Raw genomic sequence first — 25,797 nt, 5'->3', positions numbered from 1 at the left:
TCAAACGGACCAAACGGCCAAATGGAGCCGTGAGCAAATTCACAGAAGATTTTCAAAGATTAAATATCTTTTGGCAGGGAAAGCTACAACTCTTGAGAGTGAGGGTACGTTTTCAGCCGAATAGCCTCTGGACTCACAGCATTTATTTTGCCCCTAGATTTTGTGCCATCCTAGAAACAATTTATTTTGAAGGAAAAATGAACTTCTATTCATAAATTAGTTGTATTGGAGTCCTTAAGCAGCTTTAACCAGTAGAAGTCTGGGCTCAGATCACTGAAATATGTTGAAATATCTTATTCAATGTGGTTGAGGTCAAAATGTCTTTATTGATGTTTGCTGGTTTGTAAACTCAGTGTCACACAAAAGGAATGCTCATATGGGAAATGGACTACTGAAATATGAATTTAGGTTTCACTGCGCTTTTGAGTCATGTGACTTTGAAACAAGGTGAACCTGGTAACCCTGAGTCAAATTTCAGATTTTGAAATTAAAGTGTATTAAACTGTGGCACACATTCAAATAAATTATTCAGATGTTATACATTGAGGCAATTGTAAATGAAGCTCTCCACTACATGACCCCTTTCATCTTACTGAGGCAGACAACAAAGGGTCAAGAAACAGCCTCAGTATTTGGGTCAACAATCCCTCCGTAGCTGCAGCATCAATAGGAATGTGTTGCTGGAGTTAATAAAACTCCCCCCTGCAGCTCACGTCAGATCATGTGCTGCACCTCCAATGCCTTTATGTAAGTTCTTAGAGGGAAGTAGGACATTCATTATAAATGCTTCTTTTAAAACACTGTTTTCATAGAAATTTCAAAATGAATTTTGTCAATGAGGAATCTCCAGTCTCAAAGAAAGAGGTAAGTAAAAGCAAATAATCTTCGTTTGGGGTGACCTGCTTAGTGAATTTTAATTTTAATGAAACTCTTTCATGTTGTTTAAATGAGGATGACATACGAAGACAATATCCACACAAAACTGGTTATCTGGAGGCAGTGAGAGGTCACAGCATAGCTGAAGGTTAAACTGCAATACTACCCGTCCCCTTCAAATGTAAAGACAGTTTGTCTAACGTTTCATATTTGTTCTGATGTAAACATATTCTAACCTTTTTTATCACATCTTTTACCAAAATAAAAGGACCTGCCATTATGACTTTTCATGCATTTTTACATCAGAAAACTGTCAGACACCGGCAGTCATCCAATCGGCTCCAGCATCAAGTGTCAGCTGCTCATTTGACTTTACATTTTCGCATGTGCTTGCAAATGACAGTCAGAAAGCACCAACTGCAGTAACTGTTAAAATGCATCTGTGCATTTTGCTCACACGATAAGTCGTGCAAGCCCAGGTTATTACCTATGTGAGCTTTCTTAACAGCTTTTATGTATGTACACATAAAGTCATCATTTTGTTGATGAACCTGAGCTGCTGTATGTTTCTGAAGTTATACTGAGGATTTTCAGATGTGTGTGATACCTAAGCCTTTAGCGTTTAACCCTTACCACTAGTTTGGTCTTAATGGAAAATCTAATTAATTACAAACCACTAATCATTGAAAGACACAAACGCAAAAACTGCATATTATCACATGCACTTTTAACTGTTTATTTATATTGCATGTTTTTTGGTTGTTTTTTTTTTGTTTGTTTGTTTTTTTTACCTCTGTCCTTTACCTGATTACAGATTTTATGTGTTTGTTTATGGTTCCTCATGTGGAATGTGTTTTCTATGTCTTTTATTTGCCTCGTCAAAGACAATTTTCTGTCATGCTTATGATAGATAATAAAGGTTTCTGAATCTGATCTTAAATTGGCTTTGAAGTATTTAGCAAAAGCCTATATAACAGATCCATTCACATAAGTACTGAAAGGATGGAGAGTTCAAGGATTTTAATATCAGGTGATTATTCAATTGTTTTACACTGTGATTTCATACTGATAATTTTTCATGTATAGTCTTCGTGTGTCAGCCTGTCTTGTGTCAAGGCCTGCTGTTCTTACCAGGTGTTTTGTTTGCCTCACAAGGGCCAGCAAACAGTTTAACTCACTGCTGGCTTCTTTAAATTTGACTGTCCTGACAATCCATGTAGCAGTGTTAGTGACTACAGCGTTTTAAATGAAATGTGTAACTAATGTGTAGGAACATTTCTAAGTGCGTAGTCCAGCTGGTGTTAGCCTTCCTACCTTCCTATTTTTTGCTGCTGACCCCAATGTGAGTGAAGTTTGTTTAAAGGTCTGCTAGTATACGCACAGTTAGGGCACAGTTTAGCAGATAATAGCTTAAAGGACGGCTATCTTTAATGGCAGACTATGCAGTTTCAAAAGGGAGGGCACACCACCTTGTTATGATGTGGTAAAGACTGATGATTGCCACCCAATCCTCAAAAGAATAGGAATGCCTCAGGAGTTCAGGACAAATCTTTTACCCATCATCACCCAAAATATAAGAGCAGACTGTTTAACCCTTTCATGCATGAATTATGAAAGCCTGAGTCAAGATTTTTTTCTTATGTGTTTTTACTCTTCTTAGGGCATGAACACTTTTGTGAGTCTCCATACTTCTTTAAGGATGCAGGACTGGTATTACCATGTCATGATGCTAGTATTAATGTGTTTTCAGCAACAAGAATTGACAGTCTCTGCATAAATCTCAATGCATGAACACCACCTTTTAACATGGAGAAGCAGTGGTGCTACTCTGAGCTCCTCCTGGATGTCGCTCCTCACCCTATCTGTCAGAGCGAGCCCAGATATCCTGCAAAGGAGGGTCATTTCAGATGCTTGTAACCACAATTTCATTCTTTCAGTCCCTGCTCAAACCTCATCACAATAAGTGGGAGCTGGAACACAGGTCAACCAGGAAACTGAGAGCTTTGACTTTCAGGCTGAGTTCCTGCTGCACAGCGGTCCAGAACAATGACTATAGTCTGTCAGTCTCTCACTCTGCTTTGCATTCATTTGTGGACTTCACTGAGATTTTTAAACTCCTTCACTTGGGTCAGCAATTCTCTCCCAGCTCAGTGGGGGCAATCCTACCCTTTTTGTTCCAGTGAACCATGGCTTCAGATTCAGACATGCTGATCCTTTGGAAATTGCCCAAATGCATGCTGGAGGTCACAGCTTGTTGATGTCAACAGGAGCACATCATCCACAAAGATACATCCCTGAGGGCATCATACCAGACACTCTCCAATCCTCAACTGTGCTTTGAAATTTTGTCCTTGAAAATCACAAACAGAGTTGGTGGCAAAGCACAGCCTTGCTGAAATCCAACACCCACTGGGGACAAACTTGACTTTGTGATGAGAATGTGGACACAAGTCTCACATCGGTCATACAGAGACCAAAGCACTCCACATCCCCCATAGGACACCTAGCTGGACACAGTTATAAACCTCCACTCCGGCACCATAGTGAAACCTTTCCCCTAAGGACTGAGCAGCAACTGCATGGTCGCTGTCCCCGACATCCACATGAGGTTGAGGAGACATATCAGCCATTACAACCCAACAACATCCAGAGCTGTCAGCATTTCAAGGTGGATCTCATCCATTCCTGGTGCCTTACCACTGTGGGGCTTCCCAACCTCCACCAGTGAAATTGTCCCCCTCCACAAACTGTATAAACTTGCAGGTTTATTTATCTACATTGAGGCCTGATGTGTGTGGAACAACACCTACACCTATGTTACATTTTTTTAAATGATATAAATAGGGTTATTTTTTCTTTGTTTTGAAAAGAAAATACATTGTCCTCTTTGGTAGGAAAGGTTTCTAACTTTGTTGTGAGCAGGATACTCCAATTGGTGGAGTAGCTGCATTATTGCTTAGGGAACTCATAGCACGACACTGGAGCCCCTTCTCCACCCAGCACAACAATGGTACAAAAAATAGATTAGAGATGAGGGTCACTGGAGAGTTGCACCTGTGCTTTGGCCATTGACCAAAAAGTGTGTCACTCCTATTGGGTGGGAATACAACATTTGTTGCCCATGGTTTGTTGACTCTCCCATCAAGCAAAGTATTCCTCTAGATGACATTTTTGTCATGTTATCTGTCACATATTTATATTATTTGTGGACACAAATGCAACCAAAAGTCCTTGCCCATTCATTACCAGAACAGTAACTGACTTGCCACAGGGTGTCCATAGAGAGACAATGAAAGACTTTCTCTCTTAGGATTACATCCTTTTAGTGTGACCACCAAGCTCAAGTAACTGGCAATAATTCAGGTTTATTGTCCTATCATGCACAACGATTGGAACCCCATAAATATACCTCAAGTAATAACTGTAAAGTCCTCTTAGCATAACATTGATAGTCCTCCATTGATTTTATGCACATTCTGAAACCTCTGAGGGCGGGAGAATGCAATGTAGCAGCCAATAATGTAATAACTGCCAATATCGTAATGATTTTTCCATTCTTAATGAAATAAAAGTCAATAATGTAATAACTTACCAATAATGTAATAAAATTTCTGAACCAATAATGTAATAACTTCTTGCCAATAATATAATAAGCTATTACATTATTGGCTGGTTAACACATTATTAACCCATTGTATGTGCAATATGAGTGGCAAAAAAATGTCCAAACTAAGAAAACTTAGGTGCATTAGCGCATAGGAGTTACGGACTGTGTTGTAGCTGTGTGGCTGCAACTGTGGCCATCACACCCCTCCACCAGATTTAGTTTGTCTCTAGTCTCCAGATCATTTTAAAGCAGAAGCAAAAGGAAAGTAAGTACTAAATGGAAATCATCACAAAATCAATAGCTTCAAAATGTGCATGTAGCCTATTGGAATGCAGATGCAATACATGTGCACCTAGTGAGCACATGTAGACTACTGCATGTGTACACACACACAGCACACGTGTATTGCACGTGTCTAATAATTTACAATGACAGCGAGGCAGGGATACTCCGACTTCAACAAACCCTGTCATCGGCCATCTCTCCGCCTACTGTCTGATTCTCACTGCAAATTAACTTTGGAGCGGGTAGGACACGGCCAGGGGCCACGACATAGAGCTGGGGCTTACACCAGCATCTGATGCCTCTGTGAATGGATTTCTTTTCCTTCCATTATATGTTTTTCCTCGGGGAATTAATATCAGGCGCATATTTGGGCGTACGTAAACTTGGATAACGCCCATGAAGACTCGAGGAGGATCCTTAAAAAAAATTGTAGTTTACATCGTCCAGTTGTACTTGTCAATTGGACTGATCGCCTGAAATTTGCACATCACCTCGTCCTGTAAAGGTTGAGATTGCAGAGAGCAAGCGTTTTGGATCTTCTCCAACACCAAGGTCAAAATAAGAAAAAGAAAAAGAAAAAATAGTCAGAGCGTCCTTGGCAAAATGCAAAAAGAAAAAGAAGATGAATATGAACCTTTGCTTAAAAGCGTCAAAGAAACTAAAGATAAACTTAAGGTATGTGATTTTTAATAATTAAAATTGTTTCAAGACAAAAAAAAAAGTCAACGGCCCATCCTAATTCATCTGCATCCAACTGCAACAACTTAATGTAAAAGTATTGCAAAGGCGCAGCCAAGCCTAGTATCATTTAGGTGGTCATCACTACTTTGAAATGCTTATTAGTTTATATATGCTGATATGTTGTCTATGGTTTTCTGACTGGCTTTGAAAGCATTTGCTCTGAGTGATGGATCTCTGTTGTGTCTCTTCTTTTGCTTGCAGTTTCCAAACAAATCGCTGCTGTTGGCTGCTTGTGCTGCTTGTATAGGAGGGACCTTCCAGTATGGCTACAATATATCCATCATCAATGCGCCCACCAAGGTAGGAACCACAATGGCTGTCTGTATATCACTGGGCTGAATACTGCACAGTCTATGTAGGACAGTAACAATCACAGATGGAGAAGTGCTAAGCCTGAATATTGGAGGACATTCGGCAAATTAATCATAATATAAGACATGACAACAACATTATTATGAATGTTTATGAGTGTATGTGTGTGTGTGTGTGTGTGTGTGTGTGTGAAGTGACTAGATAAACAAGCTCTTTTTTTTTAATCTCTAACATACAACACTATTGCATCTCTGTAATTAATACAATGCCTGATATATAGGCATTCGAGGCAATTTTTTCCCCCCATGCATTGATAATGGATATTTATTGTGTTTATTTCACATATATATTAATTTAAAAAGAAAAGCATTTTGGTTTGGATTTTTCCCCTTTTTTCCCCTCTAGTCTGTGCAGAATTTCATCAACCAAACATGGCTGGAGCGTTTTAAAAGTGACATCCCAGAGCAAGCTCTCACTCTGCTGTGGTCCACTATCGTATCCATATTCACTTTGGGAGGGTTTATTGGTGCTTCTGTTGGTGGAACAATGGCTATTAAGTGGGGGAGGTATAATTTATACACTGGTTATTATACTTGTTCATGTTGTGCCCAAATGAAGATAGATTTCACCCATTTTTATTCTGTCTGTTGCAGGAAAGGGGCACTGTTGATTAATAATGTGTTTGCCATAGTGGCTGCACTGCTGATGGGTTTGAGTTACCCTACAGGATTATTTGAGTTGCTCATAATTGGACGCCTTTTCACAGGAATAAATGCAGGTAAATCATTCACAAATACCCTTACAGGCCCTATCTGAGGTTCCAGTGAAATACTGTACATAACTTTGTATATGTGATGAGACTGAGTATCTTACAAATTGTCATTTTTCCAAGGGAATGTTTGGATTTTGCATATCAAACATTTTATTTTTGCAGGCATCGGCATCTGTGTTCAGCCTCTTTATTTGGGGGAAATAGCTCCGACAGCGCTTCGTGGTGCCATGGCAATGGGAACCTCTATTTTCATCACTGGTGGGATCTTAACTGGACAAGTGATTGGTCTCAAGTGAATACTGGAAATATTTCTTTTAACATCACGCAAAATTCCTGAAAATGCTGCCAAAATCTTGGTTTCAAGGTTTGGTATTGTGGCTGTAAGGATTTTCTCATAGGTGGATAATTGAATTTCTTTATTGTGATATGAAAAGCGTTTTGAGGAGACACTTCTGTGTGATTTGACAGCGAGCTCTTGGGTAAAGAAGAGTACTGGCCCCTTCTGCTCTCCACCACCTGTATCCCAGCAGTCATGCAGCTGCTGAGCCTGCCCTGGTTCCCAGAGAGCCCACGCTTCCTGCTGATCGACAAGGGGGATAATGAAGGATGTAATAATGGTACAATGAGAACCAACCTGCACTCCTAATGCGATTTATTTCCATTCAATGAAGTGAAAATATCAAGGATGTAGTTTCAAAACATGTCTAAATCTAGGCGGTGTTATCACTGGTCCGCATAGATTGAGTTAATATGATGCACATGACTGCAAAGTTGCAAATAGGTTGGGAATTCCTGTTTTATCTGAGATCAACACACAAGCAGAAACATTAGCGATGATGATGAGATTTGATCTAAATTCGTCTACCTGTAGTATTACAACCAATGGTGGAAAGAGTACTACAAATTACTACTCAAGTAGAAGTACTGTTACTTTTGTGATATTTTACTTCAGTAGTTTACAGCTGTAAAAATCTACTCAAGTAAAAGTAAAAAGTAGCTCATATAAAATGTACTGAGAGTAAAAGTTACAGAGTTACTTAATTAAAACAGTAACTGTGTTAGTTGGGATATTTTCCATTCAGTTATAAAAGGAGACAACATGATTCAAATGAGATTCTTTTAAAGGTGCATTGCCCGAAATTGCTGAGGGTTGATTGAAGTGAGGACCCTGTAGACTCAACTGACAAATGTGGAATAAACACAGGTGGTTGAGTCTACATGGCTCTCATTGTCAGGCCAGCTCACTGATATTTCCCCCTTTTTCCCCACACTTATTCCACATTTTTTACCTGTTGAATCTAAATGGTCCTCACTTCAGTTGACTATCTGCAACTTTTCATCATGCACCTTTTATTGAAAATTTGGAAATGACAAAAAGTAGAGCCAACAAAGTAGAACCAGATTCCTCTTATCATTGCTGACTGAACGTTTTTATTGTGCAAGGATCCAGCCTCTCTAATTGATCATTTGTTCTCTGTAGTGGATGTGATTTAAAATATAGCGAAGTACAATACCCAAAAATGGACTGAAGTGAAAGTAAAGTTACTGGCTGAAAAAAAAAAAAAAACTCAATAAAGTACACAAAAAAGCAACTCAGTTACGGTAATGTGAGTAAATGTAATTAGTTACTTCCACCTCTGATCACAACAATGAGAGACGTTCTGGTTTTCAGCAGAAGACCCTCTGATGTGATTATTGGAGGCAGGCCCTCTGGTCTGATCACTGAATATGACATGTGATAACGTGCGAGCGGCCACGTGAGTGTGCATGGGTCTTGTGTTTCCTGTCTGCAGCCCTGAAGCAGCTGCACGGTGAGGAGAGCTGTGACAGTGAGAGGGAGGATATGGAGAGGGAGAGGATTATTGCAGCAGGGGTGCAGGCCAAGAAACCCTGGGAACTGTTCTCTGACCGCAGTCTGTCCTGGCAGCTGCTCACCATCCTCCTGCTCAACTCAGCACAGCAGCTCAATGGCATCAATGCTGTACGCACGCCATAATTCTGCTTTCTTACAGTGTTGAATCTGTACTTTCACTTCTATCAGTGCCCACAATGGCTATTTTAAAAGCAGTATTCATTTATTTATTACCATCATATTAGTCAATATTGCTGTGAAGTGCTCACTTTTTAAAATTTGGTGTTCTTATCTGTATTTTCTGCAGATTTATTTCTATGCCAATTATGTGTTTCAACAATCTGGTATTCCCGATGACAAGATACCATATGCAGCTGTTGGCACTGGTGCCTGTGAATGCATCACTGCTTTAACCTGTGTGAGTATCAGTCCCTATTTTGAAGTGTAAACGCAGTGGTGCTGTAAGTCCTGACATGTTATGTTGTGTGTCTTACAGGGCATGCTTATTGAAAGTCTGGGGAGGAAAGTGCTCATCATAGGAGGGTACACCCTGATGAGTATCTGCTGCATTTTATTCACTTTGTCCCTCACTTTTCAGGTAACTCATATCAGGACTGATCATTGTAAAAATGTTACATAAATGTGTACTGTCATGCATTTTTATATGTAAAACTTGGTTTGAGTTTATTTACATTCATGCTCACAGTTGACAGCTGAATAGAAGCAGAACTTACATGAATAAAAGTAGAAAAATATGTATAGATGCTTGTACATCATAAAAATATCAAACTGTTTTGACATGCACACATGCACCACCATCCATACGTTCATGCTCATACATTCACAAATACAACTATACCCTTACATACAAGCATTAATGCATTTTAAAATACCATAAAATAGCAGCACACAGCACCTTTACAGTTTTTTGGGGTGATCTTCTTTGGTTTACTTGACATCACTGTATCACTGTATGTCAATCATACCAAGTCATTTTCCTTTTGTATTTTCTGTCTTTATACTAAGCTGTTCCAACTGAGTATATTTCTGTCAGTAAAATCTGTTTTCCAGAAGGCATACACCCCACTGCCGTGAAACCATATGTGAAATTAATGAATAGAAATAATGGTTAACACAGTATTTTGTGTGCTTTCTCCTCTCTCAGGATATCAGTCCTATTGTGCCATACTTAAGCATGGCTTGTGTTTTTGCGTTCATCCTGAGTTTTGGCTTAGGACCAGGTAACTGAGCAGATCAGGCCTAGTTATACTTATTCGTAAAGTCTTCCTCATCTTATGGCACTGCAGTTACCAAACAGTGATTTTTTTTTTTTCTTTTTTTTTTTTGTTTCCTCTGCTCTTCAGGTGGTGTGACCAACATCTTGAACACAGAATTATTTACACAAACTGCGCGGCCGGCTGCCTACATGATTGCCGGCTCAGTGAACTGGTTCAGCTTCTTCTTCATCGGCATGCTCTTCCCTTTTATTGTGGTAAGTGTCCAAATGAAGGTGGACAATGGTAGTATATCTTGATTTTCAAGTGTCACTAATTGGTACAACCTAAAATGAGCTGTCACAATAGGAAGTGAGATTAAAAGCATAACTGTTGGAGAGAGTTGGTCTGACCCATGATATGTTTCATCCCTACAGACCGGGCTGCAGCAGTACTGTTTCCTGGTCTTCCTGGTGGTGTGCTGTTTGGTGGTAATCTACATAATCCTTGTTGTTCCTGAAACCAAGAACAAAACTTTCCTTGAAATCCACAACGAGTTCCAGTCCCGAGGCAAGAGGAAGGCCTCCAGCGCCGACGGCCCGAGAGCAACACTGCTGTCGACTCCACTATGAAATATAACATCTGTTATATTAACATGTCTAATGATACAAAAACACATTGCATATCTTGCAACAGAAAAATTGGCGTGAGAATATGTAGTGCCGTCATTTCTTTGGATTATTTATAGTCACAGTAGATCGCAATGCTGCATAATAATCAGTGATAGTGTAAATCACAGAGGCCGGCTTGATGCTCATAGATATAGTAGATTTTCATAAGTACACCTTTTGTATTCTACAGTTCAGCAGTATGCAACGCTTCAGAAAACCTTAACATGATGTAGGCTAATATTTTGATAACTATGTTAATACACATCTCTTGTAAAGGGCACTATTTCAGGAATTTTCAATAAAGATTATTTTGTCAAAAACACTGATAAATATCAAAGAAGCTTTACTGTTGTAATGCAGTTGATGTCATTAGGCTGCATCATACATCAGATTTAAGTGGCAGCCTATTAGTCTGTCAGGAAGGCATGTGACCCAGAGGACAAAAGGATCATTGAAGGCTGTCAGGAGGAAAAAATTAAATAAACAAAAAAACAAAACAAAACAAAAAAAAGCGGAAGGGCTACATAGTAGATGAATGGCATTTAATGAATTTTGTGCAGTTTCGCAAACCATGTAGATTACTCGACTTGAAAGCTGCTTCGATCTCTCTGGATTTTGCTCTTTCTTTGAGATCCCACATTGACCAACGATTCATCAGAACCCAAAATCTTGATTTTTAATTACGGGTGCTTGACAAAGCTTTACTATTTATCACACAGTAGAGCAACCAAGAAGCGTATTTAAGAGGAAACGTGCACCCTGTGATAAGTGGCCTACAACATTTTGCACACACACACATTGGAAGCCATGGAAAATCATTTTGGGCAAACCAAAGTTGCCAACAGTCAGCAGGACCTGTTTACAACAGTAAAAAAAAAAAAAAAAAGTTGCTCTCCTGTGACTGGGTGTGACTGCAGAGATTTGGGTTGTTGAGTGACCTTTAAATGATGGGTTTGTATTACATTAGGGTTAGGTTAACTGAGTATAACTAAATAGGATAAGTAAGATAATTTGGTTGCCAATGGGTTCCTCTTTGTCCTCTTTTCTTAGTCTGGTGGATCCCAAAACAACATGAAAGGTCCATATGTTACACACTACCACTGCTACTATACTACTAACACCAATAGTACTGTTATTACTGTTATTATTACCAGTACAAATAATACTGCTGCTACTATTACTAATACCAGCACTAATACTAATATTAGGCTGTAGCACTACCACCACCACTACTACTACTTAAACTACAACTAGACTGCTAATACTAATATTACTACTATTACTAATACCAAAACTAAACTATTACAAATACAAACCACTGCAACTACAGCTACAACAACAACTACTACTACCAGTATCACTAGTACTACTACAAATAATTTCCATCCCAGAATAATTATTATTAATTAATAATTAATTGGTGGTTGCTGCATTACCACCATCTACTGGTGAAATCCTATAATCTATAATCATCTGCTGTTTAACAACTACAGTAACTGTTAAAAATCACAGATGAGATACGTGAATTCTTATTCTAATGCTGGGAATTCAAACAACATGCAGTAACTAGGCTTCCAACATTGCTACTGTCTTTTAATTGAAGATCAATTAACCGAGCAGGTTTGATAGCAGAACATGATGGTATCGTACAGCTCTTGGCTCGATTACTCTTGTCTTAGCAGTTCCCCGGATGGACTAGGCTCCTCCTACTCAAAATGGCTACCTAGAGGAAAGTCCACGCTTGTTTGTTGACATCCACTGAAATCCCAAATTTACGCTAATTTTGAGAATTGACAGCGTCCAACCATGTCGCGACTCATCGTCAAAAACCTTCCCAACGGGGTAAGTAAACACCCGGACCAGCTGGGCGAGGGGTCTGCAGTATTTACAGCGTTTTCCCTCCCACAGCCTGAAACTGTAATGTGTGTTGGAAGCACGACTCTGTGAATATCTACCTAACTTTACCCTAACTGTGTGAGTTTAGATGAAGGAGGAGAGGTTCAGGACAATGTTTTCCGCCTTCGGGACTCTGACAGACTGCACCCTGAAGTTCACAAAGGACGGAAAGTTTCGTAAGTTTGGCTTCGTGGGGTTCAAAGCCGAGGAGGATGCGGAGAGAGCTTTGAAACATTTTAACAAGAGCTTCGTGGACACATCCAGAGTGACGGTAGGGTCAGCCCCTCTCCCCCTGACATAACCCTGCTCTTGATATTAACTATATCTAACATGAAGACACACGTTAAGATCTGAATATGTAAAGCCAGAGTTGTGTCCTCACCTCCAGGTGGAGATGTGTAAGGCTTTCGGGGACCCGACTAAAGCCAAGGCCTGGAGCAAACACAGCCAGGACCCTGGGCCTCGCTCCCAGACAGCCTCTGCTGCAGCTGAGCAGGACAAGAAGGTACCTCTGACAAAAGCACCTCAAAATGTAGACTAACTGGTAGTACACAAAGAAAATAATGTAGTCTGTAGTCTTTCTGGTTAATAAGAAATACTGCTATATCTGGTTACAGACCACATGGTACACAAGACAACATTTGACATCAGAACATTAGGTTCAAACAGGCATTTAAAAGCGTTAATCATTTCTATGGCTTATTAGTCTTTGCAAGAACCTGAAGCGCTGTATCCTTTTATCAGTTTTGTCCTTAACATTAGTAAACACAGTGGTGTGCCCTCCCATTTCAAACGGCATCGTCTGCCTTTAAAGTGTTTTCTAGCTACTCTCTGCACAGCCACAGCATGTTCCAGTATTTTAGCTGAAACGTATGTGCCAGCTCATTGTTGCTACATGGAATGACATGTGTTTCTTGTTATTTCTGCCCTCAGAAAAATAAAAAGAAGAAAGAAACCTCCAGTGTTCTGGGCAACGTAAGTCAGTGTATTGTTTGTGGATGCAGTGCATGTTTTTATGTGTATTTAGCTTGCATCAGAAAAACATATCATCCAAATCTGTGTTTTCATGAAGGTCTTGAGGTCAGACCTTCTGGATGAGAACAGCATGTCAGCCTGAATATGTTTTACTCTGGTAATATGCAGTAAATGCCAGATTTATTATTATTTTTAATTCATGTGATGCTTAATGTCCATGTGCCTGCTTGTGTGTCTGTCAGCTGGAGGAGGACGAGTCTTTCAAGGAGTTCATGTCGGTACATCAGAATCGCAGTCAGGTACCCACCTGGGCCAACGATGCTGTGCAGCAGTCAGCTGTCCAGGACGGCGGAAAGACTCAGGTCAAGAAGAAAGTGGCCTCTGATGATTACCTCAACTTTGATTCGGACGAGTCAGAAGATGAGGAGGAGGAAGACGGTGAAGATGAAGGTGGTTAACGATAGCCCCCTCAAAGTTTTGTGTTGAAATTGTGTGTGTATGTGTCTATGCATGTCTTTGTGGAAAAGGAAAAAAAAGTTCAAATTGTCTGTTGCATTCAGGTGCTGCTAAAGAGGCTCTGCAGTCTGGCTTGTCCGATATGGATTACCTGCGATCCAAGGTGGCACAGACAAAGGACACCATGGAGGAGAGTGGAGAGGACGATCAGAGTGAAGGTGATGGTGATAAAGACGATGATCGTGGCCCAGTGCATCAGGGAGACAGCGCATATGAGAGCGGCGACAGAGACAGCATCTCAAAGACCAAAACTTCAACATCCTCAGTGGATAAGAAGCCAGGCAAATCCAGCAAAACTGCCAAGCAGGAGGTGAGTGCTGTTCACACAGCTCGGCTTTTTCTCCTCTCCCAGCAGCTGAAACATCACTGTTCACAGTATCAAGTCTCAGTTTGCACAAGTCAACACTGTCCCGTCCGCTTCCACAGACTGAGCCCACTACAGAATTCACAGTGAAGCTGAGAGGAGCCCCCTTCAGTGTTAAAGAGGTGAGTGAGAAAGATCCTCTCAGCTGATGTCAGAGAAGTCATGTCTTTTACAAACGGTCAAGCATTTAAGTAAATATATTACACAATAACATTTTCTGTGTTTGACATCAATAGCAACAAGTTCGAGAGTTCATGACCCCTCTGAAGCCTGCAGCCATCAGAATTGGGAAGAACGAAAGTGGCAATCGAACAGGTATGTGATGTGTCTATCTGTCTGTGGTGGTACAACCTACATGTATGTGTTTGTGTATGCAGTGTTTGTATCGGCACATACAATATCTGGTGTACATATGTTTTAGGTTATATATATGTGGACTTGCACTCTGAGGAAGAGATTGAAAAGGCCCTGAAGAAGAATAAAGATTACATGGGTGAGTCAAATTTACCCCACTTTTGTTGCTGTGTGTATTCATGGGTCACCCCTGCTGTATGTTAGTAGAAGGCGATATGGTGACATGACAATTAAAAGTAAACATGACAAACGAAATATAGAAGGAATTTATACGATGAGAATGCTTTACTTCCTTGACTTATTCTTTTTGTGTTTAATAATCTTAGGGTTTGTAACTTTTTTCACATATTTTCTGTAAAGTCTGCGAGTGGAGTATTATATTTTTACTATTTGAATAAAATTTTGCAGTAATTTGCAACTTAACCTGCAAAAAGCAAAATGACGAATTTGTGATGGACGAGTCAGATTTATTCTTTAATCTGTTTTTCCCTATCACCCATCCTTACTAGATGTCCTTACTGAAAAACATATGCCTTTTTTTTCTGTGTGTGTGTGTGTGTGTGTGTGTGTGTGATTTCAGGGGGACGTTACATTGAGGTTTTCCGTTTGGATACCTGGAAAGGTAAAAGTCAGTGGGACAAACGGGACAAAGAAATCGACAGAAACTTCACCCGGAAGCTGAAAGAGGACGAGGAGGAGGAAGATGTTGCAGAGTCAGGGCGACTCTTTGTCAGAAACCTTCCCTACACGTGCACAGAGCAAGACATCAAAGACCTTTTTACTAAACATGGTATGTTGAGATACATGCATACACACATACACAGATAAAAGTGCATGCATGTACATCTTAAGTGATAAAGTTGATGACCTTAAACTCTTCTCAGGCCCCCTGTCTGAGGTCCACTTCCCCATCGACGGCTTAACCAAGAAGCCCAAAGGGTTTGCTTTTGTCACCTACATGATTCCAGAAAATGCTGTGGCAGCTCTGGCTCAGTTAGACGGACACATATTTCAGGTACTTGATCTAGCTTGAAGTTTGAAATGTCACTATGCGCCACAGCAGCAGCTGTGATGAACATTTAGCTGATTAGAGCACCTTGATTTTCAAATTAAGGGTAAGTAAAACAACATTTGTCTCATACTTTTAGGGTAGGATGCTTCACCTACTTCCCTCCACTGTGAAGAAGGAGAAGGGCGACTCCTCAGACTCTGGTGGACCCGGCTCCTCGTCTTACAAACGGCAAAAAGAGGCTAAAAACAAAGCTTTGAGTTCCAGGTAAAGCATGTTCACACATTTTATCTGTTGCGTGTAAGTTTCTCGAACCAGTTACTGTGCCATCTGCTATGTTGTGCAACCTGTAATTATTTGTCTGTTTCCTTATTCCATTCCCTTTTAGTTCCCACAACTGGAACGCTCTGTTTCTGGGCACAAGTGCGGTGGCAGATGCCATCGCAGAGAAATACAACACGACCAAAAGTCAAGTTCTGGACCATGTGAGTTGGACTATCCTATCCGTGTTTATATACCCCATATGACACATATTTTCACTCCAGGATGTACAGTTCATCCATCTCAGCTACATACACCTGAGCATGATACACATTCAGTCCCTGTTGCTCTTACATTTTTCTTTCTACATCCCTGGTCTTTGTCTGGCCTCACAGGAATCAAAAGGTAGTGTTGCAGTGAGGATGGCTCTGGGAGAGACTCAGATCGTCCAGGAGACTCGTCAGTTCCTACTGGACAATGATGTGTGCCTGGATTCCTTTAGTCAGGTGTGTCAAGCAACATTTTGACCAAAATACAAAGCAATCCCACTTTGTGTTTTGTGTGAACTGTTCTTTAAGCTTGTGTTATCTCGCTGCATGTCCTGTATGTGGCTTCTTGCATACAGGCAGCAGCAGCGAGGAGCACAACGGTGATCCTGGTGAAGAACCTTCCAGCGGGGGTGACGGCGTCGGAGCTGGAGGAGCTGTTCTCGCCTCACGGCTCTTTGGGCCGCGTGCTGCTGCCGCCCTCAGGACTCACTGCCATTGTGGAGTTCTTGGAGCCGACTGAAGCTAAACGTGCCTTCACAAGGCTAGCCTACAGCAAGGTGTTTACTGCCTCTCACCAACAGCACTGTGCATAGACAGCGTGTTGTTCGTGTTCTTACAGCATCTCATGTCTCCTGTAGTTCCATCACATCCCGCTGTATTTGGAGTGGGCTCCTGTTGGTGTGTTCACGGCGGCCAAACCAGAATCAGGTATAATCCCACTTTCCAAATTTTCTTAAGTTAAATAATGTTTTAGCTATGAAAAGGATTGGTTTGAACAATCCGGGTGTCTTTTAGATGTATCCAAATCTCGAACGCAAGAATCAGAAAAAGGAGCAGTGGAAGAGGAAGGAAGGGAAGAAGAAGAAGAGGAGGAGGAGGAGGAGTCTGCTCCAGGCTCCACACTTTTCATTAAGAATCTTAATTTCAGCACAACAGAGGAGAAGCTACATGAGGTAGGTCAGGTTATGAATAATACAGTTACTTAATCAAAAAAGGGTGATGGATAGATTAAAACATCCACAATATTGTTTGTTGTTGCATTTTTGCAGACCTTCTCCAAATGTGGCAAGGTTAAGAACTGCACCATCTCCAAGAAGAAAGATAAAACAGGTACTCAACACTTACAGTAGTTTCTATTTTCTATTTTATCTACAGTGCTAATTTAGTGGAGAGGTACACATCACTTGCCTTACATTGTTTGTTTCTATTGCAAGGGCCAATCATATTTGTTGCCATTGGGCTAACAGAACTGTACTAATTGTTGGTGTGACTCTAGGCAAGCTGTTGTCCATGGGTTACGGGTTTGTCCAGTATCAGACTGCAGAAGCAGCACAGAAGGCCATGAGGCAGCTGCAGGTATTGACCTCATTTCCTCATAAAAGCTCTTGTGGGTTTGTTGATCTCTGCCTGCTGCTCTGCTCTGACCTCTAACCAGCCTGAGCTCGGCTAATGTGTATTCTCTCTCCCATCAGCACATCAGTCTTGATGATCACCAGTTAGAGCTGAAGATTTCAGAGAAAGCCACAAGGTAAGATGTGCTTCAGAAAAGAGTTTAGGCAACTTTTGATGGTGGTGAACCCCATCTGTAAAGTTAACTCGGTATGGTAAGAGTGAGTAATAATACCATTGAATAACACTAAACACTAAATCCAGAGAGAGGACTTAGCTCAGGTGAGATGACACAAAAAAAACTTCTGGGAGATTCAGTGACTGTGTTATAAACTCAAGTGGAAGAAAGGATTTTTTTTTACCCAGTGATACTAAATTAGTGCCAATTTGACTGTCACCAGATGCCTGTTAGCTACAGATCTCATGAGGCAGCCCCTGAATGTCAGAGGTGATGAGGTAGATTGGTCATCATCAGTACCGCTAACCCCTCAGTCTGCTTCCCTGTGCTCAGGTCTGCTGAAGGATCGCGCAAGAAAAAGCAGGTCGAGAAGAAGCAGATGGGCTCCAAGATCCTTGTGCGCAACATCCCTTTCCAAGCTACTGTCAGAGAAATCAGAGAGCTCTTCTGGTACCAATCACACTCACACACACACACTTGCACAGCTCTTTTCATCGAGACTATTGGTGTGAAACCTTCAGTGCAAGATAACATTAACAACCTTTTTCTGCTCCTCTGTTGTCGCAGCACGTTTGGAGAGCTGAAGACAGTCCGTCTTCCAAAGAAAGCTGCCGGCTCAGGGAATCACAGGGGCTTTGGCTTTGTTGACTTCCTCACCAAACAGGATGCCAAGGTGTGTTTGTGCATTTTGTTCATTTATTTTTCAGATTATGTGAGGCTTCAGAAACGTATTGAAGAGATTTTTAGCATTATTGGCAGTAGGCACTATTGGTGTGTTTGTAATACATTTACTGTAATAGTGCCATGCTCTCAAACGATATGTTTCTGTGTTATCTCTAGAAAGCATTTGCTGCGCTGTGCCACAGCACTCATCTGTACGGGAGACGCCTCGTGCTGGAGTGGGCTGAAGCTGAGGAGACAGTGGAGACACTCAGACGAAAAACAGCCGAGCATTTTCATGGTAATCAACCTTAAACTAACTTATTCAGAAAAAAAAAACATATTGTTATTCATTACTTTGTCTAACCTGTCATTCATTCTCCATTTTAGTGGCCAACAAAAAACTCCGAAAGGCTGAAGTTTTGGAGGGTATTCTCGAGGACATGGAGACTGGGGTGGCCCAGGACAACTGAGATCCCTAAATCCTGTTGCCTTGGAGATCTTCAGACAACATGAGCAGTGCTCCTGTGTTGCTGTTTTGTCAGGACTGATGGCAAAATATGGACCTGAATGGCCTAGGCTACAGAAGGAGAAAACTAAATTTATCAGATGATGGACGTTTACGCAGCTTCATTCACTTCTGGATTCTCTCCTGAAGCTACAGATTTAAAGAATTGTGGCTCAGGGACTGAATATGGGACTGATGTAATTTTATACAAACATAAAATGTAACTTTGTTCCTTATAAAAAAAAAAGTCTGTTTTGTGTCCACAATTGTGTCGTGTGTGTGTGTGTGAGAGAGAGAGAGAGAGAGTCAGGGTGGAGGGATGACGGTGATATTTTGAGAAACTGGAGACCACGTGTTGCAGGTCTTTTATTTTGAAAGAAGAACGTACGTCATAGTCATGTGACCACTGGCCCTCTGTCATATGACTTGGCTAAATTTTGTAAACATGGCGCTGAGGTTTGGACAGGCGGTCACTCCCTGGTTAGTTTTCCAGGTGTTGTGTTTGCTGTGCTGGTCGGTGCGGGCTGAGATCCGCACCGCCGTCATTAACAAACAAACCGGGCAGCTGTCCGTCCTCGAGGGATATCAGGACGACTTTGTCGCCTGGGCCAACTTTACTGACGACATTAAAAACTCGGGGTGAGTTGTGTTGATTTGGTACCAGTGCTGAAACTTTGCCCCTTTTTGATAAGTGAGGTAAAAATATTTATGACATGACAGTTTCGGCATGAAGTCTAATGTTGCATAAAGCCATCAAACTGATTGCCTCTGATCTTAGGCAGGTGGTGTTGTCGAGTCACGAGTCCTCAGTGTTCAAGTCGAGTCCCAGCCGCTAATTTTGACTCTGAAATAACGATAATCCACCAGGACTCAGCTTTGTGAGAGTTTAATCCTCCTTTTAAGTTAGAAAACACTGTTTTCTTTAGGTTTTTAAGCGGAGGCTGTCAACACAGGCTCGCTAATAACATTTAAAGTAGTTATCGTGAATGTTTCCCACGTCATAGTATTAAATTATTGATCCTTTAACCTATAAGTATTTTAATTTTGCATGTCTCACCATTCTATATATTATTGTCTTTTATGAGCCTATCATATGTTTAGCATGTAAAAGCTTATGCAAAATAACTAGTAATTACATCGATCCAGTAAGTGTTATAAGGGTAAGAAGTGCAGTAATTCCCTCTGACATGCAGTGCAGTAAAATTACTCAAAATTGTATTTGGGTACAGTAACATTTTCTCTCTTCATGTCATCTCAGTTGGTCCTTCTTGGAGGTCACGACCAGCAGGCAGTACAATGACAGCATCCAGGCTTATGCTGCTGGGGCGGTGGAGGCTGCAGTCACATCACAGGTCAGACTAGACCGTCAGTCTCCAGTCTGGCTTATACTCACATTAACTTCTGTCTGGTCAAATTTGAATTGTGTTGCTTATAGCCACATGCAGTTCAGTTAACCAGTAAGGTGTGTGTTTTTATTTTAGCTCCTCTATCAGCACTGGATGAACACTCTGGTGAATTACTGTGGGCCCTACGCATTTGAGACTGGTTACTGCCAGCGCCTGAAGGCTTACATCACCACCAATCTGCAGTGGATTCAGGCACAAATAGAGGAGCAGCCAGATTCACCTTACTGGCACCAGGTACTTAAAGTGGAGTGGTCCCCATTAAATAATTCATGTATATTCTTATTGTTCCCCAGGCCAGTTCCGCCGATACCTTTTAGCATTCAATACATTTTCCTAAAGCTAGATGCTAGAGAATCAACCCTTGAATTTGTGATTTCACTGCAATGTAAAATTGTAGAATAACAGAATATGTCCCTCCTTACTCTGCTCTCAGGGAAATCCTTTGCACTGCTAAGATTTACAGCTTTATCAGACCACTCAGCCATCAGGATTTTGTGGCATTTCCATTTTTAAAACATCAAACACAAAGGTCAGACAAGGAAATTGGACTGTGATCTCCTCTGTAAATTGAACCAATGCCGCTATGAAAAATACAGTGATATATATTGTATTACATGGAGGCTGCCTGTTAGATTGGAGTGAAGGTTTACAGTTAACACATTCCTGAAATAGGATTCAGCCATGGTCTATGGACCAGCTCCTGATTTTTACATGTGAGATACTGTGTATTCATGGAATTTCTCTGTTGTTTCTAGTTTTAGGAAACAGTGGCAAAGTTCACAAATATCGACCCAGCTGTCATGCAGCACAAATACTGCATTACATATGTCAGTTCCTAAAATGGGTGTCATTCCCCTTTCATTACTGTTTGTGGGATGATCTTAATCCTCAGTATGGTGATATGGTAACTCAGAACATAAACTCCTCAAGCCCTCAAATGTCTGCATATGTTTCTTCTTCTCAGGTGCGTCTGGCTCTGCTGCAGCTGAAGGGTCTGGAGGACAGTTTTTATGACCAGCTGTCATTTCCAAAAGGGCCATTCTCCATTAACCCGTTTGGCTTCCTGTGAGTGACATGTTGTGCATTTTGTAAACTTCAGACCTGTTTTTTCAGTGTTTCTTCAACTATGAACCTTGTCTCACATGTTCAACCAGACTTTTCCAAATGGGTGGGGATCTTGAGGACTTGGAGTCTGCTCTGAACAAATCCAGTCAAACGCGACCTCTAGGATCAGGCTCCTGCTCTGCCCTCATTAAGTTGTTACCAAACAATAAGGAACTGCTGGTGTCACATGACACGTGGAACACATACCAATCCATGCTGCGCATCATGAAGAAATACAACTTTGCCTTCAGAGTGTCTCCTATAGGTTGTCCTTTCTTTGATTGTCAGATTATCTGTTTGAAAAGCTTTTCATTCATTTATGTCAACCATTAGACTTGAGATTTTTCATCATGTAAGAGCACCTTTTTGCAAAAACACAATTCAATCCAAGTTTGTAATGTTTAGTGATAGACTGGCATGATTCACATTAACATGAATACCAGTCCAGCTCTGACTAAACTTTATGTGATGTTCACAGACAACGATCCGCTTCCCGGAGGAACCCAGGCATTCTCTTCTTACCCTGGATCTATTTTCTCTGGAGATGACTTCTACATCCTAAGCAGCGGCCTGGTGAGAGCTGTTTGCACCTCACATGAGAAAACTGGGTCTTATTTACTTGGAACCATGTCTGCAAGATACAATATGTGAATATGTTGCAGTTGTATTGCTTTTAGTGAAAAATGCAGGAATGCTTGATAGAGTTCCCTTGAGTTCAGTCTAGCTTTTCTGCAGGTTACCTTGGAAACCACCATTGGCAATAGCAATCCTGCCCTCTGGAAGTTTGTCCAACCCACGGGAGCAGTCATGGAGTGGCTGAGGAATATTGTGGCCAATCGACTGGCTGCTACCGGCAACGAGTGGGCCGAGATCTTCAGCAAGTACAACAGCGGAACGTGAGTTTCCTATACTGGAATCTGGCTGCCTTTACTAACTTAACCAGCATTCTCCATCACTACTATAGGACCATAATGCCATTTTCAGCCTAGTAGTGCTCTATTATTTCTAAATTTAAGATGTCCATATGATGATTAGCTTTCTGTGGGTTTAGAGTGTGAATTGTCCTGTGTAAGGACAGGAGTAAAGGAGACACAAACATATGGAACATATTCAGTCTCTGGTCAGACGTCACATGACAACTTGGGTTACATATCTGTTAGGGGCTCGTCAGCTGATGGGTTCGCTTTCGCAGTGCTGAGTGCAAAGGCTAAAGGTCATTGATTGAGTTTATACTGCTGAGGCAAAACTCAGGATAAGATAATGGAAGTTGGACATTTTTTCAGTCTGCAGGTTGGAAACCAAGAACCTTAAATGTTTGAACATACTTGTACAATGCTTACCATTCATAATAAAGATAATGCATTGATTGAATATAGTATTGCTATTGGCCAGAGGTTACATGGTCAGTGAGAAAACCAATGGTAATTTTTGGATGGACACTTGATTAAAGTCTAACTCAGTCATGTGAGCCAGAGAACAGTTACTTCTCCAAGGTCTGCTAGTCAATGTTATCTGTGAGATAAAAACCCGGCTGATTCCAGCTCGTAGTTCTCAGGGAGGCTGCACAAAGGAATTATTGTGGTGCTTGCCAAGTAACTGTTGCACAGCTGTGCAGGTAATCCTACCAAGGTGAGAATACCATTTAGAAAAGGCTAGTATTCTACAGCCTGGTGCTTGGGGTGCCAGATATACACATACACGTCATTACATTACATACATTAAAACACATACTGATCACATGAGTGTTGGTCATCTTCCATGATCCCAGCAGTTTCACTTCCACAGCAATGAGTTTTGTGTATGTGTGTGTGTGTGTGTGTGTGCTTTCTGTTGCAGATATAACAATCAGTGGATGATTGTGGACTATAACCACTTCACTCCAGGGAAGACTGATATTGATGAGAAGCTCTTCACTGTGCTAGAGCAGATTCCGTAAGTGTTTGCAGCTCTGTCTTTAACAAGCACCAACAACAGGCCTTTTCACTGGTGCAGCAGCTTCTAAACTGCCTAAACATCCTATTTGATTCACTGATTTACATGGATATAACTCATTTATCTCTTCATGCTGCAGGGGACTCATTATGTACACCGACAAAACGCGTGAATTGCTGGAGAAAGGGTACTGGGCGAGTTACAACATCCCGTAAGTCCCCAGAGCTCCATTTCAACATCACATTTCATTTCAATATGGATTCCATGTGCTCTGATTGTTTTAATATGTGTGTGGATGCTTTCCTCTCTTCATTTCTTTATTTGCATATGTGCATCTATAGGTACTATGTGGACATATTTAATGCCAGTGGCTGCAATGAGCTTGTTGAGAAGTTTGGCTCCTGGTTCTCTCTGGACCAGAATCCCAGGGCTCAGATCTTCAGACGAAACCAGACAGCTGTGAAAGATTTGGACTCAATGGTCAGGCTCATGAGGTAAGAAGATCTGAGCATCTCAGAAGTTTTAGGAATTTTAGTCCTCGTGATACAAACAAACTTTAATTGATCTTGAATACACGATTTTGAGTTGTTATTTGCATGAGGACTTCTACAGCGACATCTATGTTTCTAATGGTGTGGGGTGTGTATTTCTCCTTTCAGGTACAATAACTTTAAGGAAGACCCTCTGTCGCGCTGTGATGGCTGTGATCCACCTGCTAACGGGGAGAATGCCATCTCAGCCCGGTCAGACCTGAACCCACCTAACGGTACATACCCATTCGGTGCCCTGAGACAGAGATCTCACGGAGGAACAGACATGAAGGTGTGTATCTTTATCATGTTATGTCTTGCCCTCACCCATTTGTCAGTCTGCACTTTTAGTAGGAATGCACGATGACATTGGCACGTCATCGGTATCGGCCGGTACTGGCTTTAAAATGAAATATCGGCATTGGCCTGAAAAGAAAATTTCTGACGATATGACATGTGGATATGTGTAAGCAGGTCAAATTTGCCCTGGTTGTGGCTTTTGTCAGGATTTCCTCTTGGGGGTCCATTAAGTATTTCTGATTCAGATTCTGTTTCAGGGACAACATCATCCAAGCCTCAAGTAGGATGAATCTTACAGTTCTGTTTGAAAGAAAATGTTAGATAAAAATAACTATTGTATATTGTACATTAAGTTCATCTGCCAGTGGGCCGTCATGATAAGAGTAAGCTTAATAATATTTTAATTACACTACAGGAGAGACTTGATGTTCTCTCGGCTTTTGCCTCTGTTGTGACTGTGAGTGGGATGAGACATGTACTAACTCTGAGTAATTTGTGCGCTCCTGTGCAGATGACTTCCTTTGGGATGTACCGTGAGTTTGGCATGCTGGCAGTGAGTGGGCCAACCTGGGACCAAGTGCCGCCCTTCCAGTGGAGCACCTCCCCTTACAAGGACCTGCTGCACATGGGACACCCTGATACCTGGGCGTTCAAGCCTATAAAAGTCACATGGTCCCCTTAACCACTCTCATACACACCGATACACAGATTGCAACTCAAAATGTACATATGAGCAACTGTGCTGATCATGTTTGTCAAAAGGGAAATGCTGCCTTAAATCCAGTGTGACATGACAGCCACTGGAAGTTATCCATTCTGAGGATAATGGCCATAAATTCTTGTAATCAAAGTATTACACTATTTTCATGGTGAAAACAGAGAGGATCAAAGAGAGCTGTGAATATAAGGTAACGTTGCCTGATGTGGTTAAGAACCCTTGCTGCTAAAGTAGGAGCTTTTAAATTGGATCTATATTTGATTTTTAGCTGTTTTTATTGATTGTTTTCATTTCTCATTTTAAAGGTGTAAGAAGTTTCAGTTCTAAATGCCTTTAAACAACCTTGTTTTAAAGTTTTAAATTGTTTCCAAATGACTAAATGTCTACTTTTATAAATCGGAGCATACTGTTGTTGCTTCTGTGGAAAATTATCTGTCACAGTCAAAGCAAATCCTTGTGATGATGAGGTCAAATGTATAGCTGTAAGTATTTCTGAAGTGATGCACTATCAATTTGCTACTTCTTGAAATATTCTCTGAATAAACTGTCTTTTGTCTTGTTTTTTTTTTTTAATAAATTGAAATTGCCACACTGGTTTGTCACTTGGACAGTTTTTGAATGTTTTGTGAATTATTCCAAAAATTACACCATCCATACTTGTCAAATCCACAATTGATATTAAAACTGTTATAAAACATTGAACTGGAAATGTCTGCGGCCTTGCTTTACTCCTGATCAGATCACCAAGACTAAAAAAATAGAAAACTGGAGCTGGAAGACAAATATTCTCTGTAATGTTTTTAACTTGCCTGCTGAAATATTTATCCTTAAAGATCCTCACATTATTGAGGAATATCCTTTTCTTCAACTTATCCTCTCAGTTATATTGAAAAAAAAAATTCACACTTTGCATGGCTCCTCTTGTGAAGATGCTAAACATGATGACTTATTCCTTTTGTGTGATTTAGAGCGTAAAGTTATCAAATGGGTGGAGGACGGTGATGAATATTCCCCATTCAAAAGCTAGCTCTCTAACTTTTTAAACCCATTTTGAGAGTTAATATCTGTAATGTTTCACAACCAGTAACTAGATTTTAC

At 40.9% G+C, this 25,797-nt stretch overlaps 3 protein-coding genes across 4 annotated transcripts; all 3 read left to right on the top strand.

Moving 5' to 3' along the window:
* The first annotated feature begins 719 nt into the window (after positions 1 to 719).
* On the top strand, positions 720 to 10,652 carry slc2a11b (solute carrier family 2 member 11b). Its single transcript, XM_030060699.1, has 12 exons — positions 720 to 864; positions 5,711 to 5,809; positions 6,227 to 6,387; positions 6,475 to 6,599; positions 6,756 to 6,885; positions 7,062 to 7,210; positions 8,387 to 8,574; positions 8,753 to 8,863; positions 8,942 to 9,043; positions 9,611 to 9,686; positions 9,810 to 9,937; positions 10,097 to 10,652. The coding sequence occupies exons 1-12, from the start codon at positions 784 to 786 to the stop codon at positions 10,289 to 10,291; spliced, it is 1,545 nt and encodes a 514-aa protein (XP_029916559.1). The 5' UTR covers positions 720 to 783; the 3' UTR covers positions 10,292 to 10,652.
* A 1,359-nt stretch (positions 10,653 to 12,011) lies between these two features.
* rbm19 (RNA binding motif protein 19) lies at positions 12,012 to 18,975 on the top strand. The gene is made up of 24 exons (XM_030060698.1): positions 12,012 to 12,172; positions 12,315 to 12,497; positions 12,615 to 12,731; positions 13,160 to 13,201; positions 13,444 to 13,651; positions 13,762 to 14,027; positions 14,144 to 14,203; positions 14,318 to 14,396; positions 14,503 to 14,574; positions 15,016 to 15,225; positions 15,320 to 15,450; positions 15,584 to 15,711; positions 15,833 to 15,929; positions 16,101 to 16,211; positions 16,331 to 16,531; positions 16,613 to 16,682; positions 16,770 to 16,927; positions 17,024 to 17,084; positions 17,251 to 17,330; positions 17,447 to 17,502; positions 17,875 to 17,991; positions 18,109 to 18,214; positions 18,382 to 18,502; positions 18,592 to 18,975. Exons 1-24 carry the CDS (start codon positions 12,137 to 12,139, stop codon positions 18,672 to 18,674), a joined length of 2,793 nt encoding a protein of 930 aa, XP_029916558.1. The 5' UTR covers positions 12,012 to 12,136; the 3' UTR covers positions 18,675 to 18,975.
* Positions 18,976 to 19,120: 145 nt separating this feature from the next.
* On the top strand, positions 19,121 to 25,260 carry plbd2 (phospholipase B domain containing 2). Of its 2 annotated transcripts, XM_030061006.1 has the most exons (13): positions 19,121 to 19,348; positions 19,968 to 20,061; positions 20,191 to 20,349; positions 21,080 to 21,180; positions 21,270 to 21,484; positions 21,698 to 21,792; positions 21,955 to 22,115; positions 23,056 to 23,151; positions 23,291 to 23,362; positions 23,493 to 23,645; positions 23,811 to 23,973; positions 24,493 to 24,689; positions 24,721 to 25,260. In XM_030061006.1, the coding sequence occupies exons 1-12, from the start codon at positions 19,131 to 19,133 to the stop codon at positions 24,661 to 24,663; spliced, it is 1,698 nt and encodes a 565-aa protein (XP_029916866.1). In that variant the 5' UTR covers positions 19,121 to 19,130; the 3' UTR covers positions 24,664 to 24,689; positions 24,721 to 25,260. The 2 variants fall into 2 exon arrangements, with proteins under 2 accessions (XP_029916866.1, XP_029916865.1); XM_030061005.1 differs by having other exon boundaries at positions 24,493 to 25,260.
* The last annotated feature ends 537 nt before the right edge of the window (positions 25,261 to 25,797 follow it).

This window comes from Myripristis murdjan, chromosome 9 (assembly GCF_902150065.1).
Source record: "Myripristis murdjan chromosome 9, fMyrMur1.1, whole genome shotgun sequence".
NCBI lineage: Eukaryota > Metazoa > Chordata > Actinopteri > Holocentriformes > Holocentridae > Myripristis > Myripristis murdjan.
This window is presented reverse-complemented; position numbering and strand designations above follow the sequence as displayed.